Source organism: Tupaia chinensis, unplaced genomic scaffold, assembly GCF_000334495.1.
Source record: "Tupaia chinensis unplaced genomic scaffold, TupChi_1.0 Scaffold143584_1, whole genome shotgun sequence".
In the NCBI taxonomy this organism is placed as follows: domain Eukaryota; kingdom Metazoa; phylum Chordata; class Mammalia; order Scandentia; family Tupaiidae; genus Tupaia; species Tupaia belangeri.
The window spans coordinates 6980089-7002533 of NW_006203430.1; the positions used below are offsets into that span (position 1 = coordinate 6980089).

The following is a 22445-nucleotide window of genomic DNA, read 5'->3' on the forward strand; positions in this document are numbered from 1 at the left end:
AAAACATGTCACGACTTTTCCGACGAACCAACAGATTCCAACAGTTCTCATTTTGTTAGAAATGGAAGTTTATGGTCAACTTTAATGATTTAAAAAAATAATTATGTAATTTTATTTATTGTTTAATTTGCTATAGGGTGCGTGCACTCACCAGAGACAGAAAAAGAGAGAAGAAAAGTGAGAAAGCAAGCCACAAGGTCCAGGATTTGAACGGCAGTCAGCCATGTGAGAGTTCAGTGTTTTAACCACCAGGCCACCTATTGGCCCTGGAAAAGGAATTCTTGTACATTGTTAGTGGAAATGTAAACCAGGATAACCACTGCAGAAAACAGTATGGAGGTTCCTCAAAAAATCTAAAAATAGGGCCAGCTCCAAGGGCTAGTTAAGGTAGCTGGATCCCACATAGCTAACTGTGCGGTTTGATTCCCAGACCTGGTGGATTGAGAAACATGGCAGGTGCATGTGTGTGTGCTCAAAATCTTGACAGGAAGCAGAGATAGAGGAAAAGGGATTGTGATGTGACCATGTGCCACTGGAGAGTGTTTTTTTCTCTCTCTGGAGAGCACACATGTCCTCTTAACAAAACAAAACAAAACCAGAAAACCAAAAGAGAACTATCTCCGAAACCAGTAATCCCATTATTAGGATACCCAAAGGACAGGAAATCACTGTTTGGAGAGACATTTGCGCATTCATGTTTATTGCAGCATTGTCCACAATAGCTAAAACAAGGAGTCAACTTAAGTTCCCAACAAACAATAAATGGATAAATAAAATGTGGTACATATATACAGTGGAATACTACTTAGCCATAAACAATAGTGAATTCCTGTCACTTGTGACAAACTTGATGAACTAAGGAGATACAACGCTAAGTGAAGTAAGTTAGACTATGAAAGACAAATACTGTCTAACTCTGAGTGTCCTCAGTCAGTGGAATCTAAAAGACTAGATGGCATGGAGGAAGAGAACAGTAACGGCAGGTACTAGAAGCTGGAGGGGGTGGGTGTAAGGAGAGAAACTAGTTAATGGTCACCAGAGTGCAAGTGAACAAGTAGAATAGTTAAAGAAAAGTGTATTACAATAAAGAACATCCTGCTAATTTAGCATATACTTTGAAAAAATAAACAGTAAAGTGAATTTTCAAGGCATACAACATAATGTAATGTTAAATATGAATGAATACAGTGAATATATGTTTAAACATTTGATTTGATTATTACACATTACACATATGCTTTGAAAAACCATACGCCCCAAAAAGTATAATTACATATAAATCAGAAATTAGAATGAAAACCAATTTTAATAAAAGGAATTAACCTCTCACTAAAAACTGGCCTCACCTACTGCTGAAGTCATTAGTCTCGAACACCTTACAATATAAAGGATCTGTTCAGGAAGAAAATGGGCCGTATAAACTACACAGTTCAAACAAGAAGGTTTCGACAGTGACCTCCGTGTTCTTGAGACTTATCATGAAGAATTAAGCAATGTAAGCAAAGCCTCCATCCCAGATATGGTTTAGATCACATACCTCTCCAGGACAGCGAGCAAGCAATTAAAACAGTATTACCCTTATGGAAGGTCAAAAGAAAGCAGAAAACCAAGAGTATTTCTTAGGAAAGGGAAAAAAAAAATATATATATATATATAGTACTTCCCATATATAGTACTTCCCATTACCTGATGAAGTGGGCTGTCCTAATTAAAATAGCAGAAACTTTCACACTGCCTCTTCAGCCTACATCCCCAGAAATTTTTTAAAAAGTTTTATTTGTGGGACCAGCAGTTGCTGGACTCCCATGTAGTCGACCACGGTTCGCGTCCTGGACCCGGCAGCTTAAACTTACACCAGGCACGTGTGCGTGCGTGCCCAAGATCCCAAGAGGAGAATGGAGAAGGGATTGCGGTGTGGCCATCCCCCCCTGGGGGGGTGATTTCTCGCTTTCTATCTCTCTGTCTCTCTCTTTCTGGCAAGCGCATGCACCCTATAGCAAAACCTCTCAAAAAAAAAAAAAAAAAAAAGTTTTGTTTGTTTTCATTTGCCAGAGCATATGTGTGCTAAACAGAAAGACAGAAATAGAGGAAGGGGCGGGGGAACCAGCAGTTAGCGTAATGGCTATGTTGCTGGACTCCCACGTAGTCAACCGCGGTTCGCGTCCCGGACCCGGTGGCTTAAAACTCACGCTGGGTGCGTGTGCGTGCGTGCCCAAGATCCTGAAAGGAGAATGGAGAAGGGATTGCGGCATGACCATCCCCTTGGGGGGTGATTTCTTGCTTTCGGTCTCTATGCCTCTGTCTGTCTGGCGAGCGCATGCACCCTGTAGCAAAAAAACAAAAAACAAAAAACAAAAAAACTCTCAAAAAGAAAAAAGAAATAGAGGAAGGGGGAAGGCACCCCCCCAATGGGGCGTGGTCGTGCTGCAACCTCTTGTCTTCCATTTCTCTATCCTGTCAAGGGTCCGGGCATGCACACACACATGCCCAGTATGTTTCTCAAGTCTTTGGGGCTGGAATGCAAACCCTCATGGGCTGTGTGGGATCTAGCTGCTCTTAATCACAAGGCTATGCACCGGCTGCCCAGAAACATTTTGAAAAGTCTAATTTTATGTTGTCACCTTTGCTAGTGTTAAGAAAGAAACAGATTATGCTTCTTTACTCATAAGTGGAACCTGGTTATGAAGTTCTGTAGAATGAACATATAATTATTTCCATAAAAAATTACCTCTGGAAAAAAAATTGGCTCTATAAGTAAGTAAATCAGTAAGAATGAAGTCTCTTTTAAGCAAATGAAAAAGATCAATAGTTTCACCACTACGAATGTTAAAATGTCAAAGACAATGAAATACGAGAAAGTCTAACAGATTCTTTTGAAGTACTGGGGTCAGGGCATACTCTTGTCCTTCAGAAGTAACTACATATAAAATAAAAAAAATTTGTATTTGTATAAAATATTAAAATATTTATATTTCCCACTCTGCTCCCAGCATGCCATCTGTCACCTGACTACATATGCCATGGGCCCCTCTCATGCTTACTCAGTTATTTCATGTCTTTTTTTACATAGCGACTTCCCAAACAATGAGAGCTGTGGAGGAACGCTTCACTGGGGGCCTCTTCTCCTTCATACCTTCATCTCAGTGAAGCTCTACAAAACATCAAAGCTAGATTTTTCCAACACTACTTCTGATCTTTAAATGATGATGCAGTGTTTGATGGTCTTGAAAATTCTTTAAGGAATCAAGGCAACTTAACTGGACAGTTGAGTTGTGCCTTAAAGAGCCAGTGCTGCTCTAGTAAGTCAGGAGGACCTGGGCACATAACTTCTCTGAGCATCGTTTTCACCTAGGAAACGAGGCGGTTAGATGGGAAGGCTTTCATGACCCTTTCCAGGTCAAATGTATAAACTGAAAAGAAGTATCTTTCCTCAATTCCTCCTTCCAAAAAATGCTGAAAACTCGCAGAGGTGGCTCTAGGGAAATTACATTTTCTATTTGGGTGAAGTTAAAGGCAATAGTCTGATTTTCCCACCAGTAATGCTAAACATTGCTACTGCACTCTCACTTTAAAAAAAAAGAGTTAATTAAAAAAATTTGCAAGAGGGTGCATGGGCTTGCCAGAGACACATAAACAGACAGAAGAGAAGAAGAAAGCAAGGCCGGCGGGGTGTGATCACACCACAATCCCTTCTCCTTGTATTAAATATTAAATTGCACCCCTGCCAAGCTGTCGATGGTCCTCTGTCCCTACATGCCCACCATAGGCAGCCACACACGATTTTCTGACTGACTGAAAACTAATCTCTAGGATTACTTCCTACAGCAGAAGAATCACAGAGAAAACCAGAATTAGAGTCTGGAAACTTTGGGAGGTCAGCTTCCCTGGGTGAGGGGTATTTGTGCACATTGTGTGTGTGTGTGTGTCTGTGTGTGTGTGCGCACGCTATGTCCGTGTGTGTGCACAAAGACTACTGCTTGTGCTTGTCCATTCATGTCTATTTCTGTTGACTAGCCATTTTGCCTGTCTGAGGAATTCTGATGGGTCTCTGACATCAGTCTTTTCTATTGCCTGTCCTGGTTTGCTGTCTGGTCCTCTGACTGGTCTAGATACTCACTGAGTCAGGACTTCTCTGGTTAGGCCTGCGGCTGCTGGAGAGCCTCCTGCCCTGTGCTTTGCTCCCAGAGAGTCACTGTCATCCAATGTTGGCGGCATCGTCTCAGAGGCCCATCTGCCCACCCACTCACTTAACAGGAGTGGGGACCTTCCCTTTCCTGAAAAGCAGCTTAGCGAAGGCTCAGAAACAGCTCCTTTACTTGGCTCTCCTACTGGAACCGTTGATATGGCTGCAATCAAAACTTACCTGTCATTTAAAAAGAAGTTACCTGAGGGGCCAGCAGGTGGTGTGGCGGTTCAGGTGGTTTCCCACATGGCTAACCGTGGTTCGTGACCTGGACCTAGCAACTTGCTTTCCCACTTTCCCTTACTCTGTTTCTCTCTGGCCAAATTAAAAAAATAAGTACAATTAAATAAATAATATATATTTTTAAAAAGTCACCTGAGACAGTCTGGCAGAGGTTACTACAGAGAAGTCAGAGGCACTGAACCAAGGTTTCCAGGAACTAAAGGCCTGGTGTGGAGGCAGACTTTACTAGGGGTTCTGCTACTAAAGCCCTGCATGGCTTTTCTAACCTGTTATAACCATGTGTCTCCACCTCCACTAGAGGCTCAGTTTTTCTCACTGTGAAGTAATGATTTGGAACACAAGGATGGGATCTGGCTTCCTTAACCACCACTAGGCTAGAAGGCTAGCCAATTCTGGACAAATTTTTCTAAGGCCTCTTTCAATTAAAAAACTATTTTTAAAAATTCAGGCCTTCTCATATACTGTCAGTTTGAATACCAGTGAGCTCATGAGATTCAAAGACTTTGGGGTTAGGTTTGGGTTTCAAATCCAACCATCACTTACTAACTCTGAACTAAGACAACATTTCTCTGTGTTTGTTTCTTTATATTTTACATAATGATCATCGCTACTTTCTAGGGTCTTTGTGAAGACACATTAATATTTTAAGTGGAGCAGGAGTTAGCTCAACAAAAGTAGCTACTGTGGCTGGCTAGCTTTCTTTCTTTTGTCTAAAGTATCATTTTATTTAATTCTACTTATTCATTTTCATTTGACCAGATAGGGACAGAGAGAGAGAAAGTCAGAAAGCAAGCCACCAGGTCCGGGACTCGAATCATGGCTGGCCATGTGGGAGTCCAGCACCTTAACCACCGTGCCATCTGAGGACCCTTGTAGCTTTAAGAAACTTGGCAATATGTAACAAAAGCTATAAAAATGGGCATTCTTCTACTTTGCACATGTAATTCGAGAAATATTCTGTGCAATAATTCAAAGTAAAAATGTAACGTAGGATATTCTTAAAAGTACTGTTATTTATAATGGCAGAAAACAGGAAGTGAGCCAAATGTTTCAGAACAGGGGATGAGGTAAATAAAATATGGTAAATTATGATGAGGGGATATCACACAGATATTAGGCATTATGCTAGAAAAGGACATTTAATCAGGTGAGAAAATGCTCATGACATTTTTTTAAAAAAATTATGATTCTAAGAGGTTTTTGCTATAGGACATATGTGCTCGCCAGAAAGAGAGAGACAGAGAGACAAAAAGCGAGAAATCACCCCCCAGGGAGGATGGCCACGCCGCAATCCCTTCTCCTCCATTCTCCTTTTGGGATCTTGGGCACGCACGCACATGCGCCCAGCGTGAGTTTAAGCCATCGGGTCTGGGACTCAAACTGCGGTCGGCTACATGGGAGTTCAGCAACACAGCCATTATACTAACTGCTGGTCCCATTGTGCCTCCATTTCTTCATCTGTAAAAAAAGAGTCCTTCTCCACCATGACGATGCTCCTGCTCAGTCCTCTTATCAAACGAGGGCCAGATGCAGCCAGACAGAGCTGAAGAACTCTGGACTGTGCAGGAAGAACAAATGGTTGTGTGTGGCTGAGGTTTACAATGTGAGGCGAGCTGTGAGTGTACGTGTGAGAACACCAGAGGTAGCCACAGGCATCTGATCAGGGAGGCTTTTACATGTCTCAGTAGGGAGGAGGAGCTTGATCCTGTAAGTGAAAGAGAGCCTTCCAAAGGTTTTAAGCAGGAGTGACAAAGATTATGGTGGTGTGTACAAGATAGGGTTTCAGAAGCTAAGAAGAAAAATCAGATAGACTGATTAGATAGTGATGACAGAGAGAATGACTAACATCAGTTAGCAATAAGATTTCTTTTTTTAAAGATTTCTTTTTTTAACTAATTATTTTTTAAGTCTGCTGTAGGGCACAAATGCTCACCAGAGAAAGAGAGAAGGGAAATGAGAAAGCAAGTCGTCAGTTCTGGAACTCAAACTGTGATCTGCCATGTGGGATTCCAGCACCTTAACCACTATCCCACCTGCTGGCCCAGATTTCGCCATTGTTACTAATGTATGAAAGACCTTTAGTTGTTGTTGTTATTGGTATTTCTTGGATTGGAGGTGGAGATTGCTGAGTCAAGAATTAGAGATTAATTCCTCAGATTAGATGAGTTGGGGAGGATGGAGCCAGTAACTAAGACAGTGAACAGAAGATGAGAACTTATGCACGCGCTTGCGTGCATGTGTGTGTGTGTGCAGTCTGAGAAGAGTGTCAGTGAGAAGAAAGAGAATAAGATAATTTTGTTTTACACCAGCTGATTCTGAGGATCAGGCCACAGAGACCCAGCAGGCGATAAGTTCAATGCCAGCAGTGCAGAGAGATGATCGAGAGAGATTTGGGAGTCAACACAGAGGTGGGTGTCGAAATCGAGAATGCGAGATTTTCCCCCAGACGGGCGGCAGGTGAAGGATGAACTCTGGTGAATACTACGAGGATTGAGAGTTTCCGTTTCAGAGGCTTGTTCACTGGTATTTTACAGGAAGGACAGTCCTATGTATGGGCATTTGCATGTGTTTGTGTGCTGTGAGAGAAGAACCTACAGAAATACATTTTTCTTGACTTTTTTCCTTCCCCAAGCAAAGAGGACTATATCTAGATATTATAAGCTTGAAAATTGCTCAGTTAGATTAACCCTACTTACAATTTTAAACTATATCAAAATCTGATCTATAAAGTACACTCTACTGAACTTTACTAATACTGGTAAGTAAGCCACCGTTCATTTTCCGCTAACCAAGGTAATTTTAATTCTAGCTTTACTGATTGGAAAATGAGAAGCGATGAAGCAACAACAGAAGCAACATGACAGTGAACTGGGTCAGGGAGCCACAGCAGCCTGGACTCGAAGCCGTGCTGTGCGAGAAGAGGCCTCACCTCTGAGTCAGAGCTGTCCAGTTCGGCCAGAGTTGGGGCTTTGAGGAGCTTCTTCCGGGACACGGGCACCTGCTGTGCGGGAGTTAACCCATTTGCCTTTGTCTGTGATGTTGAACCTCCATTCACCACAGATGATTCCACAGTGCTCCTTGGAGAGTCAGGAGTAGTGACATCTGGTAAAAGAGAGGCAGAAGCTTACCTTTCGTGAGCCAAGAAAGGTAACTGGTGTTGGAAGCACATACCAGGTGACAAGGCATCTCCAAGTCACCCAACATAACAGAGGCTTGATACAGTAACCCTTTGCCTGTGTATCTGGAACATTTTTTGTTAGATATTAATGATCAGATTCAATTACATAAAACTTTAAAATGAGTAATTACATAGTCACATGTACAGATTAGAACGTAAGAACTGGAAGAAATCCTACAGCTAGAACTGACTGCAACTTCTTCATCTTCCAGGTGCAGACTCAGACTCGAGGAGCTAGTTTTACTCTACAGCCCCTAAGGAACTCATGGCAGATGGATGGAGAGCACAGACAGCGCCTTACCCAGCATATGCCGTAAGATCTGAAAATGATTTGGCTTAAAAACAAAATAGCTAATAACTGTATTCATACAAACATACTTAATGTGAATACAAAGAATCTGGGATGTATTCCCTCTGGTCTGATTTAAGTCATTTATTTTTTTTTTTTAAGAATTATTTTATTTAGCTTTATTTTAATTTGACCAGAGAGGGACAGAGAGAGAGGGAGGGAGGGAGGGAGGGAGGGACAGGGAGGGACAGGGAGAGGGAAAGTGAGAAAGGAAACTGCCAGGTCCGGGACTTGAACCATGATCTGCCATATGGGAGTCTAGCACCTTCGACCACCAACTGTCACTTCGACTACATGCTGATTTGTCCCTCCATTGTGAGTGAGTAAACTGAGGCGCAGTGGTTTAGCAGAGCTGTCCCGTTAGTGCTGATTCTAAAGGCCTGCTTGTTGGCACTGTGGCGAGGGAGAGAGAGAGAGGGAGGGAGGGAGGGAGGGAGGGACAGGGAGGGACAGGGAGAGGGAAAGTGAGAAAGGAAACTGCCAGGTCCGGGACTTGAACCATGATCTGCCATATGGGAGTCTAGCACCTTCGACCACCAACTGTCACTTCGACTACATGCTGATTTGTCCCTCCATTGTGAGTGAGTAAACTGAGGCGCAGTGGTTTAGCAGAGCTGTCCCGTTAGTGCTGATTCTAAAGGCCTGCTTGTTGGCACTGTGGCCTGGAATGCTCCAGTGCAAGTGGAAGTGGATCTACTTTTCTTCAGTATTTCAAATTAAACATGGACTACATTTAGTAACTAACTAGGAAATGGAGGCACTTCCAAGTGAAAAGCAGCAGTCACTGCAGAACGACCAGCACCATAAACTACTTCCTGCATGTGGGACAGTGTGGGACGCTCCCGGAGCTTGGGCTCAGGGCACATTAAGTCCTCAAATGACAAAGACATGACTGATGCTGTTTGGTAGGGGAAGCACTGGAACACAAGCTATTATAAAACACAAGAATGTCCAGTTTAGAGTAGGCTTTTTGCCCCAACCAATGACGTTTATATGCCTGAAGTGTAAGAGGTACCGTTTCAGCAAACAGTGTACAAGTGGGTTCTCGTACATCATTCCTTGACATCAAAGGAACCACGTAAATTATTTATGATGAATGACGGGCCTTATTTAATATTTACAGTTTATGCTTATTTTTAGAGATTAAGAAAGCCATAGAACATATTTTTGTGAACCTGAAGGAAGGGTTTGAACAAGCTGGGAAGGATAGAAGTTAAAGAAAAAGATAAAGGTTAAGGGAAAAAAGAAAGCAAGAAAGAGAGAGACAGCTGTTCATTAGTCACATATCATTTTAGGTAGAATTTTCAATGGAGAGGGGACCAGCAGTTAGCATAATGGCTATGTTGCTGGATTCCCACGTAGTCGACCGTGGTTCAAGTCCGGGACCCAGCGGCTTAAAAGCACGCCGGGCGCGTGCCCAAGATCCCGAGAGGAGAATGGAGGAGAAGGGACTGCGGCGTGGCCATCCTCCCTGGGGGGTGATTTCTTGCTTTCTGTCTCTCTGTCTCTCTCTGTCTGTCTGGTGAGCGTACGTGCCCTATAGCAAAAATTAAAAAAAAAAAACCTCTCCAAAAAAAAAGAATTTTCAATGGAGAAACTTGACAGCACATTTATTTGTTTTATCATTACCTTCCCAGGTATTAAATAGCTAGAACAAATAAATCACTAGTGGTAGTGGGGGGAGGGGTGCTGAAAGGGGCAAATGGGAAAAAGCAATAGGTTTTATACAAATTATAAAGGTTAAAATCTTCAAATAAATCTTTCATAAGGTGATGTGGGGGAAATTATCCTTTAAAATATTTTTGAAGTATTCCAGAAAGTGGGGCTGGCAGGTGGTATGGTGGTTAAGGTGCTGGACTCCCACATGACTGGCCATGGTTCAAGTCCCAGACCTGGCAACTTGCTTTCTCTCTGTCTCTCTCTGATCAAATTAAAAAAGTAATAACAATAATACATAAGTTCAATAAAATAATTGTTAAAAAAAAAGTTTTCCAGGAAGCAAAAAAGAAAATGACTTGGGCTAACGGATTAATTCTTACTCAAGAAAAAAGGAAGTTTTTAAATATGGTCTTAAATGGGATACTTGTTTTGTCCATACTGCTGCAATAATCTTGCAGGAGAAAGCACAAAGGTTTAAAATTCGCATATTCCCCAACTTTCTCAGCTTTCCACATCCTAAAGGAATGGAAGCAGCTCGCTCCCATTATCGGAGATACAGTAATAAAAATGACATCATTAGCTTGCAAGGCTGGTCTCGCATTTCCAATCTACCAAATAGGAATTTCTCTAAGAGGGGAACTATATTCATGCCATTGCAGTACAGAGGAACACTAACATTGTTTTAATGGCTCTAAGTGTATTTACTTTAATATGATGCAGAAAAAATGTAACTACTACAACAGGTTCTTGATTTTTAAAATTTTATTTAATTTTATTTATTTATTTACTTATTTTGACTAGAGAGGGACACAGTGAGAGAGAGAGAAAGAGAGAGAAAGTGAGAAAGCAAGCCGTCAGGTCTGGGACTCAGACCACTTTTGGCCATGTGGAAGTCCAGCTCCCTTGATCATCATGCCTCCTGCTGGCCCCCAGATTAATGATTTTATGGGTAGTACTGCTTAAAAAAACCTAAAAAGTCATTTATGGTAGATTAAAATGTTTAAGTAGAACCAGTGGCACTTAAGGCTGACAAAAATCATCAAGGTGGCTTAAGTGAAGTTCAGGGAACACAGTTATACAACAGGGGCTGCCATGAGTTCATGCTAATGTTGATGCAAGGGAAGTGAGAATTGCCAAATAGCTCTCTGATGGTGGGAGACTAAGAGCTATGAGATTGATAACTGTCATTTTTAGCTCATAAACGAAAACTACTATAATAAGCTCCTATGCTAAATTCAAAGTTTTGGGGGAAATGGAATTACTATAAACAGGTTATATAAAATAAGGTTTCAGGATAATCTCCACATATGAGACTAACCACTATGTGTGATTTTATCTTCTACTATTAGATCATTGGAAAAGTCATGACATATTTTTCTATGCAAAAAATGTGTCATGACTTTCCCAATAACCTAACACATATCTATAAAAGACTAGATTGAACATTTTGTAAAAGAGCTTGAATACTTACATTTTTCTGTCTAAATAGATAAATCCTCATTATTACTTCAATGTATCCAATGAGAAAAACTACTCACTTGGATTAGATTTTGTATTTCTTCTGTAAGATGGTATTTCTTGAAATAAAACTGGTGATAATTACATGTAGATAAAATATTTAAGATGTGAAATATTTAGGTATGGCTTTAGAAATCACATATCATTGGTTCGGAATCTAAAATGCACACTCGTGACATGAAATACTTTGTATAATAACTTAATGTGTGTCTGCTGCCTTACCTAGTTGGAGAAAATGTGACCAAAATACATATGATCTATTTAATAAAAAAATACAATTAGAGATAAATAAAGTATACTTACCTTAATTGATGTTGAAGGGGTTACAATTTTCACAATTAATATTTCTCAGAGATACTTAGGCAGAAGAATATACTTCATAATGTCTTACTCTACACTTAAAGTTCAGCATCATTATTTAGACCACACGTTTAAAACATTTACTCCTTAGTTTGCTCATTTTCTAATTCAGAAAGTGCATTCCAATCTTTGCATTTAAGTTGGAAGAATGGGGTCAGTCTTTTTCATTTACAATTAGGGACACTTATAATTAATAGTCAAATGTGACAATGAAAAACATAAAAGCAGCACAAGAAATCAAGAATAAAGCACTTGGAAATCACAAAGTACACTAAGGCACAAAATAAATTATAGCAAATGATAAGCAGCAAAAATAAATGAAAAATACTTGCTACCCTTTTACAGCAAGGACGTTAAGTACCAAGAGCTTTCTTTTGAGCACGCCGTCTAGATAAACACAGAATGCACCTGCTCACAGGTGTGTGTGAGCATGCACACTGTCTGCATCAGCCACATGTGCCTAATTTACACTAGTAACAGTCAATGTGTTAGGTAGCCCTTATAGTCCGACTGACAGAAACATCTTTAGTAGACATTCAGAGATAAACTGCAATTTATATTGCGAAGATTTAGAGATTAGTAGTAACACATTTCCCAAATGTTTGACTTTATGTTACCAAAGAATTTTTTTACAGGGCCACTCTGCAAATGGTTGATAAAATAAAAATTGCCAAATGAATAAAGAAAATAGAAAAAGCTCTTCAGTGGTCAGTCAAAAATAGTAAAGCAAAGACTAAAATATTAGGGTCATGTCTCAGACATTTAAAAACAGCTGGGAACTAGTTTTATAGTTGAGAAAATATCCAGTAAACATTCAAATACAGAATACAATGCTAGAATTCCCAGGCTCCTCAAACATGAATTTGCATGTTAGGTAAACCAATGACTGTATATCTTAAAAAGGGTTTCAAGGCATTTAAAAGAATATTCTGGAAGAAAATATTAGTTCTAACTTCTATCTCATTTTACTTTCAAAATAACAACTTCTAAAATTAAATATCCCAATTTGCAAAATATTTTAAGATGGTTTTGAAAAATTTCTCAAATATATTAAAAATTTCAGTATAAAAGAGACTTATTTTGCAAATTTAGTCACTAGGGGCTGGGTGGTATGGCACAGAGGTATGTAGCTGGAGCTGGGCCCACATGGGAAGGGTCCTGGGCGTGTATCCTGGGCCCTCCCTAATCATGCTGTGTGGTAGCATGTATGCCATGGTCTGGGTCAGTGGAGAAAGTGGTGGTCTGTGGCAGGGGGATTCTGTTGAGAGTGTCCTGTCTACTTAACTGGGTCTAAACTTGTACTAGAAACCTGGAACCCATAATTATATATCACAACTAAAGCTATTACCATGCTCTTTAAAAATATGTATTTTTGGGGCTGGCAGGTGGCACAGTGGTTAAAGGCACTGGACTCCCACATGGCTGACTATGGTTTGAATCCTGGACCTGGTGGCTTGTTTTCTTACTTTCCCTCTCTCTCTCACTCTGTCCCTCTCTGGACAAATTAAAATTAATTAAGTTAAATAAAATAATTCTTTAAAAAAAGATATTATTAACTAGCATTCAAAGTCTGTCACGACTAGGTGTGTTACCAAGCACAGTGACGGGTCAACTCTTGCCTATTAATTGCTGTGCTACAGTCACCTGAAGTAGCTGTTTTGAGTTTAGCTACTAAAATGCTAAATGTTTTATGGAGAATAGGAAAGGCCAAAACTTTGGCTTTGTTTTTAAAATTTTTCCTATTAATATAAAGGTCTGTTTTAGACGTTTACATCATTGCCACCAGAAAGGCCCGGAAGTGACGGCTGTGACAAGGGTGGGCAGTCATACTCCACGACCCTAATTATGCTATAATGGCTCTTGCACAAGCCCTTGGGAGGTAACAGATTTCTTGTGATTTTAATTTTAAAAAGAATATTGTTTTTAAATAAGCAGGATGTTTTATTTTATTGACCACAACTCAGAAGAAGCCCTTCAATTTTCTTTTTTGATATGCCTGAATAAGCAAATGAATGATATGCATTTCACAGAAACCACAAAATCCACGTCAGGTGTGAAAGCGCTTTTGTTTTTCTTTTTACCTGACAAGTCAAAACTGTGAGACATGCTAAGTGGCCGGATTGCTGGAAAAAAAAGAAAACAAACAATAAAAAGAAAATAATTCAGCTGTTAGGAATATACACAAAGGACAAAAAGGAGAGGAAGGTTTAACAATGACCCTGAGTGGCACATCTCAGACTCTAAGGCAAAGCTAATGAATAAAAATCTGAAATACAATAAAACCATGCAAGAGTCTTAGTTCCAACTATATAACTAAGACTTGAAATGGGGCAACAATAAAAGGAAAATAATTTTTTAAAGAACATGTTAGAAATGAATGTATGATAAAGATACAAACTTTTTTTTTTTTTTGCTATAGGGCACGTGCACTCACCAGAACGACAGAGACAGAGAGACAGAAAGTGAGAAATCACCCCCCAGGGGGGACGGCCACGGTGCAATCCCTTCTCCTCCATTCTCCTCTTGGGATCTTGGGCACTCATGCACACAAGCCTGGCATGAGTTTAAGTATACCAAAGGTACAAACACTTATTTAAAAAAACAGAATACAGGACCAGCAGTTGGTGTAATGGCATGTCGCTGGACTTCCATGTAGTCAACTGCGGTTTGAGTCCTGGACCCGGTGGCTTAAACTCACACTAGGCACATGTGTGTGCGTGCCCAAGATCCCGAGAGGAGAATGGAAAAGGGGCTGCGGCATGGCCATCCCCCCTGGGGGATGATTTCTTGCTTTCTGTCTCTGTCTTTCTGGTGAGTGCACACACCCTATACCAAAAACCTCTCCAAAAAAAAAAAAAGTTATGTTTTATAACATGATTTTAAGAAACACTTAAAAAACTTTATAAAGAAGTTATTTTTTATTTTTTGCAAGAAGGCGTGTGCACTAGTCAGAGAGAGAAAGAGAGGAGGGGAGAAAATACCTTTCATGGGGAATGGTCATGCCACAATCCCTTATCCATCTCTCCTTCCTTTTGGGATTGTGGATGGACACACACATACACACGCTCAGTGTGTTTCTCAAACCACCAGGTCTGGGACTTGAATGGTGTGGTTGGCCATGTGGGATCCAGCTGGCTTAACCAGCAGGTAAAGTCAATCCCAAAACTTAAAATTTGAGAATAATCTATCTTTCAGTGACTTTTGCCAGGATAAAAATTTGGCTCTCTGAATAAAAGTGAAACATTTCATAAAAAATTGCAACCAGAAACTAGCAGCCCTACAAGGTGTTAATGAACTGTCCGTTGTGGACAATATAACCTAGTCCTTGCAAAAGAAGCAAGAGTGGCTAAGTTTGAATAGCTTAGCTCTGCTCTTTACTAGCAGTGTGATCTTGGGCAAGTTGCCTAACTTCTCTGAATTTAAGTTCCTCCAGCTGCATAACATAAACATTGGCCCCTATGCTCATGGAATTGCTATAAAGATGAAATGACTTCATACAAAAAAGAGGCTTAACGGGACCAAGAGGTGGCACTGAGGGTTAAGTGCTGCACTCCCACATGGTCAACCACGATTTGAATTTTGGACCTGATGGCTTGAAACACATCAGGCAAGCAAGCGTGCGCGCCCAGAATTCCATGAGGAGAATAGGGGAGGAGACTGCAGCATGGCTGTCTCCCTCAGTGGTGATTTCTACCCTTTCCCTCTCACTGTTTTTCTCTCTACAGTGAGCACGTGCACCCTATGGCAAAAATCTTAAAAACAGACAGAAAGGCTTAAGATAGCTCTTAGCATAAAGTTCAATAATGATCATTTATTAAGAATAAAATGATCATTTCTGTGTTGACATAATTTGCTTTAAAATATTTACTTCAAATAATAAAACCCACTAAGTTATTAAATACTTTAAATGGGTGAATTTTATGGTATATAAATTATATCTCAACAAAGCTGTTAAAAAAAAAAGTTATTACAGGGCTGGCCCCTGGTTAAGGGAGCTGATTCCACATGGCTGACAATGTGATTTAAATCCTGGCTCTTGAGGCTTGAAAACCCATTGCATTCATGTACCCTGCATGCTCAGAAATAGAGGAAAAGGGACTGTGGTGTGACCGCGCCTCACTGGGGCATGCTTTCTCTCTCTCCCTCTCTCCATCAAGTGCACGTGACCTCAGGGGAGAGGGGGAGTAAAAACAGTTAGAGCAAAGATTTGATGAATTTTGGTATTCATGCCAGTGAAAAGTATCTGCTTTCATTGCAGACAAAAACTCTTACCAGCACTTTGATGATAAAGCAGCAAAGAGAACACCTTTCTGTAGCCAAGGCTTGGCCTCCTATTTCCCCTACTACTGTTTAGAAACTGCCACATCAAACGCTGAAACAGCACTTCAGGTATCCCCCTGGTCACTCCTCCTTCCTTCCCTCACAAAGTATAGTCTTCTTTCTCCATTTCAAAAGCAAAATCCATGAGGACTTCCTAGATTCTCCAAAACTGTTGAAACCATAGCAATATTTCTCTGAATATCTTTTGTCATATTCTTTCTTCCATCCTTTTGAATCCTCTTCATAAAAACAATGCAGGAGAATTTGAGATATTAATAATTTTTCTAACTTTCTTGACACCCTCTTCCACAAAGTCCTTAATTTTTAACTCCTTTTCTAAAGAAACTTTGTCGTCACTGAAGACAGCCTGCCCTCCTGACTTCTGATTTCTAGAAGGCTAAAGATCAGATGGGGTTATGCCTTGGAGGGAGAACAGGCAGCTGGTGTCTTTGTGGTCAGAGGAGCACACGGGTGCAATCCACAGTGGGTTTGCAAGTACAGGCATATTGGGTAGAATGTCAGCTGATTGATGTTTTCCAGGACGATGGCCTCTAGAGTTCTAATATCCCAACTTAATGAAATGTAAGTATCTCTTAATATGTATTTCTGTAAATTTTTAAAAGGGAATGAATTATATTGATAACCTAAAGTCTCAAAAAATATATTCATAAATATATATTTATAAATGCATATTTATATTTATAAATATATGAGAGGGACAGAGCACGTGAGAGAGGGGAAGTGAGAAAGTAAGTCACCAGGTCCAGGACTTGAACCACGGTCAGCCATGTGGTGAGTCCAGCACCCTTAACCACAATGCCAACTGCCAGCCCCCAATATACTGATTTTTAAAAAATGGTGTCAAGGAAGAGCACTGAATTACATTCCCCATACTTTGTAGCAAGATAACAGAATCATGTGAATGTTTTTTAAAAGCACCTCTGTCAGTGAAGGAAATGTGTCTTAGAAGGGGAAGATAAAGCCGCTACTATTTAACAATCATACTGTGTGATGACCAGGAAATGGTATTTAAACATTTTCACCCTAATGTGTATGTTAGTTAGAAACCTTCCCCCAAAGACAGGGTCTCAGGCCAGGTCAACGGCAAAGGGGAGACAAGCTGCTCAGCTGAAGCTGGCTCTTCATGGGAGATCGTAGGTTCAGTTTGCTGGTCAACCTGTACACACCAGGATGTGGGCTCATAATCCTGGCTAGCTGGAAGGGCTGGGGGACAACTGTGGCTTAGGACCCGGAAGAGGATACTTATTTCTCTCTCTCTCTGGGTCTCTTCTCATGACATAAGTAAGTACACTTTAAAAAAATAAAAGGGTGTCACTATATTGGGATCTTCCTGCCTCAGCCTCTAAAATAGCTGGAACCACAGGTGTGTGTCACTGCACCTGGCTTTTAGGGTGGGTCTCTCATGTCGCTACAGCCTGGCAAGCAGCAGCAACAACTAGTGTGCCTGCTGTACCTGGGCCAGAAGAAACTTTTACTTATTTATTTATAAAACTGTTCCAGAGGGTGTGTGTACTCACCAGAAAGAGAGACAGAGAAACAGAGAGAGAAGACAGAGAGAGAGAAAGTACCCTCTGTAGGGGTCTGGTCACACTACAATCCCTTCTCTTTCATTTCTCTACCATGTTGGGATTCTGGGCATGCACACACACAAGTCCGGCAGTGTAACATTTAAGCAGGCATTTTGCTGTGATTTAGTTATCTTGTGGCAAAATAGTTAGGAATCTGGTATTGATGAGAATAATCTGCCACCCACTATTCAAAAACTACATTTCTAAACCCAAATCCTATCTACTCTTGATTTGCTTAATGACATACTGCAAATAAATTATCACATATTCTCCAAATACTCAATGTTCTCTGTATCTTCTTCTTTGACAGATGAACATACCTTTTGAAATAGGACTAATTTTTGCATAAGTAAGAGATGATATTTTTTCTAAGAAAGATGCACATCTTTTCCAAGCTCTATACACCACAAAGAGGATAGCAATCAAAGACCATAGCAACTAAGATGTTTAGGGAAAAGAAAATGGTAAGAGACAGGAACAAAGACTGATGCACAAGAATAGGAATTTCAGGACTAGGAAAAAAGCAGACTGTGAGACAGTAGAGAACTAGGTAAGTATGATATAATTTAGCCATGTTAGGGGATCATGTCCTTGTCAATCATGCTCTGAGTCAGGATTTAGGAAGATGTTCATGCCACATTCACAGCTAAAAGGAGAGAGCAGAAAACTGCATATATACAGACTTTTATTGTAATTTCATAATGTACAAGAAAACTCACAATGGATGCCTCCAGCTACTGAAACTATGCATAATACTTTATACATTTAAACATTCTCTCCATTTTTATAATGGGTTTTCACTTACAATGAGATAGAGAAAAGGTTTAAAAATGTTCAAGGTAGGCCAGCAGGTGGTGTAGTGGTTTAGGTGCTGGACACTCCCACATGGCCAACCATGGTTCGAGTTCTGGATCTGGTGGTTTGCTTTCTCACTTTCCTTCTCTCTGTGTATCTGTCTTTCTTTGGTCAAATGAAAATAAATGAATGAATAAATAAAGTAAAATAAATAATTAGAAGAAAAAAATGTTCAAGGAAACTTATCTTCAAGTTAATTTTGCCAATGTTATCCTGACTAACCTCTCCCAAACAAAATTGTACAGTAGGAGCCAATGTAGATCTGCAGAAAAAAATGTGCCCAAATACTTTACTTTCCAATTAGTGTCTAAGATCAGTTTGAACTCAGAACCCTACAGTAAGACCCTCTCAGAACAACCACTTTCTATAACAACTCAATTCTGGGTACTGTGAAATACCAACTTTCAAGGTTAAAATAAGAAATACTCTATATAAAATTGACATTATTTTAAAATAGGGTTTCTGTTAGCATCTAAATATAATTTTCAAAGAGTGAAACTGAAAACAATATATGCGAAAAAGAGCTGCTACAAGAGATTGAATCAGTAATCAAAATGCTTCCAGACCGCCTCTGTGGTGCAGTGGTAAAGCACTGCTCAAGAAAAGTGGCTTGCATGGCTGACAGGTGGCATGGTGGTTAAGGGCGCTGGACTCCCACGTGGCCAAACATGGTTCGAGTCCTGGACCTGGCAGCTCACTTTCTCACTTTCCCTCTCCTTCTCACTCTGTCCCTCTCTGGTCAAAGTAAAATAAATAAATAAAACAAATACAATTTAAAAATTAAATTAAATTAAAAAAAGAAAAGTGGCTCCCACACGGTGACCATAGTTCAAATCCCTGGCCTGGCTGGCCTGAAACACAGTAGGCACATGTACGAGATCCATGCACATGATCCAGTGAGATGGACAACTGGAGGAAAGCGATCATGGCATGACCAGACTGTGTGGGTACTCATCTCTTCTATTTCTTTCTTTCCTTTTTTTTGGAGAGGTTTTTTGCTATAGGGCGCGTGCACTCGCCAGACAGACAGAGAGAGACAGAAAGACAGAAAGCGAGAAATCACCCCCCAGGGGGGATGGTCATACTGCAATCCCTTCTCCTCCATTCTCCTCTTGGGATCTTGGGCACGCACGCACATGCGCCCGGTGTGAGTTTTAAGCTGCCGGGTCCGGGACACGAACCGTGGTCGACTACGTGGGAGTCCAGCGACATAGCCATTATGCTGTTGGTTCCCTTCCATTTCTTTCTTACTCACTTTCACATATATGAACTCATGCTCTATCATAACTAAAAATATATATATATATACTTTAAAAAAAAAAAAAAAAGGAAAAAACCTCCAACAGAGTGAAGCCTGGGACCAGATGGCTTTACTAGTGAACTCTATTGAACATGGAAGAAGAATTAATGTGAAATAAAGAGGGAAGAATACTTCTAAATACAACATACAAAAATCTATCACTGATGCATCACATTACCAGGATAAAGGAAAGAACATCACATGACCATCTGAAAAGATTGAGTAAAAAGTATTTGAAAAAAAAAATGAACTTTCATCATAAAAAAAAAGACTCTTAACACACCACACCCAGTGCTTGTGAGTTTGTGCCCCAAATCCTGACAGGATGGAGAAAAGGAGAATGGACTACGACGCAACCAAGCCCCACTGTGGGGTACTTTCTCTCTCTCTGGTGGCCGCTGGCAATAAAATAAAGAAAACATGGTATATAAAATGAAATACTGTTATTCATCCTTATGTAAGAAGGAAATTCTGCAATATGTAACAACATGGATAAGCCTTCAGGACATCATGCTAATTTAAATAAAACCAGTTACAGAAAGACACACTGATGATTCCACTTATATAAGGTTTCTAAATAGTCAAGTTCATGGAACTAAAGAGTGGAACGGTGGTTGCCAGGGGCTGAGGGGAGAGGGGTGGGGAGTTACTAAGTCAGAGATGAGGAAGTTCTAGCGATGTGTATAACACTGCACCTACAGTCAGCTCATACTGTACTGCACGATTAAACATTTGTTAAGAGGGTGGATCTCGCCCAAGTGTTCTTACCACAAGTAAAAAAAGTCTGCTGTGACACTTTGATGCAATGGGGCGTGTCCCCTGGACTGGTTAAAAGGATTGCTCATTTTTCTTAAAACTCCCCTGAATGGCCTGACTTACAGATATCCTGACAGGCTGTTGTTAATGTTCATTTATGTCTCTTGCAACGGGAATAGCACAGCACTTCAGAGTCACTAGTATTCTGGAAGTACTCTGAGTAAGGACTATGCTGTACTCCTCTCTGAATCCCCAGTTGCTGGCACAGTGACTAATGATCTAAAAGGTTCAACACAGAAAAATTAAGGATCTATATAAATGTCGATGATCAATTCCAACCACCTAAGTACATTATGCCTGGCTGGTTTCCTTTCTATATTCCACGGAAATTTGTAATCCCTAAACCTAGTTACTCTTGACTTCTGTAAAGCTTACTTTTTCATGGTAATGTACTTGTTTTTCACCTTATAGTTTTGTTGAACTCTTTTCTATTACTTGCATCACTCTTTTTCAAGTTGTCATTTTGCTTTTTAAAACATAGCCTTAAACTACCATTCTATAGTACCATTTCCTTGTTTTAAAGGTGGTTCTTACTCTTCTGAGGTTCGACTTTTTAGAAATATGAGAGAAGCTATGGACTTTCTCTTCAGAAAAACACACAAATATGCACTTTGTGAAATACGCAATGCTTTCTATTTCAGATGACTCACAAACCCTCCTCAGGATCATTCAAGGACTCCCAGGAAAAGAACCCTTGGTTTGCATGCTTTATGTGTCTTGGCTCATGCACAAATGTTCATATAAATTTGTTAGCTAGCATGCTTTAAATCTCATTTAAAAAAAAAAAAAAAGAATTATTTAACTTGGGGACCAGCAGGTGGTGTGGTGGTTAAGGTGCTAGAGACTCCCACATGGCCAACCACGGTTTGAGTCCTAGATCTGGTGGCTTGCTTTCTTGCTTCCCTTTTCTCTCTTTCTCTCTGTGTCTCTCTCTGGTCAAATTAAAATAAATGAATGAATAAATAAAATTAAATAATTCTTTTAAAAATTAAGATTTAACTTCAGGCCAACAGGTGGCAAGGTAGTTAATGGTGTTGGACTCCCACAGGACAGACTACAGTTTGAGTCCCAGACCTGGATCTCATTTCCCCCTACTCTCTCTTTCATTAAATTAAAAGACATAAATAAATAAAGTTAAATAAAATAATTCTAAAAAAAGAATTATTTAACTTCTACCATGCCAACTCCCGGCCCCTAAACCTTATTTTTAAAGATAAAATTTGCTGCCATAAAAATTAGAAATGGATATATTGATACAACCTTTATCATTCTGTAACTCTGTAACCAAAGATATACTTAATTATTTTAACACCTATAGGAGTACTTTGTATGGCCTGGTCCTGTACTACGGGCCTAACAAGAAGTAAGGCAGACAGAGGTCTTGCCATCACAGAGGTCATACTGTAACCAAACGGCTAGATGAAGTGAGGAACATCAAAAGGGAATGGTTGAAGAGTTCAAGACTGGACTCAGGGAGTCGTCAGAGCACTGATTCAACAGACGAGATGACAGCCTGGGTTAGGATAGTGGTTGTTGGATTCAAAAAGTGAAAGATTAGAAAGACTGGAGGAAGAAAAATCAACAAGGCTTGGTTGTCAGGTAGAAGTCAAACACTATACTAAGGTTTGTGCCTTGGGGAAACAGGATGACATGGGTTGGGGAGAGTTGGTAAGTTCACTTGTGGACATGCTGGTTTGTCTTGCTTGTAGAATATGAGGAAGCCTTGTCTAGAAGACAGCTGTATGTATGGGTCTGAATTTGAGAGAGATCTGCACTGTAGACTGGGAGCTAGAAGGTGGTCAGAAACAAAATCCATGGGAGATGAGGTTATTCAGGGAGACGAGAGCACAGGGTAGAAACCTGAGGGACCAAGAAGAATCTGAAAGGGGCAGAAAAAGAGATCAGAGGAGAAAACTAGCAGAGTGTGGTGTCATAGAACCAGCCCCTTTCCTGCTCACATAGCACTCTAATCTATTTTCCTAAAGGAAGCTTCTTTAAATTCTTTGGGCATCTTTAATCTTACAAATTGGAGGAGAACCATATAATAAAAAATGTTTATAGAAGTCTTATAAGAC

At 40.2% G+C, this 22445-nt stretch overlaps 1 protein-coding gene across 4 annotated transcripts in view; it reads right to left on the bottom strand.

Annotated features, from left to right (window-relative positions):
• Positions 1 to 22445, bottom strand: part of SPIRE1 (spire type actin nucleation factor 1) — a 182592-nt gene that overhangs the window by 24831 nt on the left and 135316 nt on the right. For 2 of the 4 annotated variants that reach the window (XM_006164051.2, XM_006164049.2), the window contains exons 8-9: positions 13572 to 13613; positions 7356 to 7528 (exon numbers count right to left, since the gene is read on the bottom strand). In XM_006164051.2, the coding sequence (XP_006164113.1) occupies positions 7356 to 7528; positions 13572 to 13613 (215 nt within the window). The remainder of the gene's footprint in view (positions 1 to 7355; positions 7529 to 13571; positions 13614 to 22445) is intronic. The other 2 variants (XM_006164052.2, XM_006164050.2) reach the window with 1 other exon arrangement.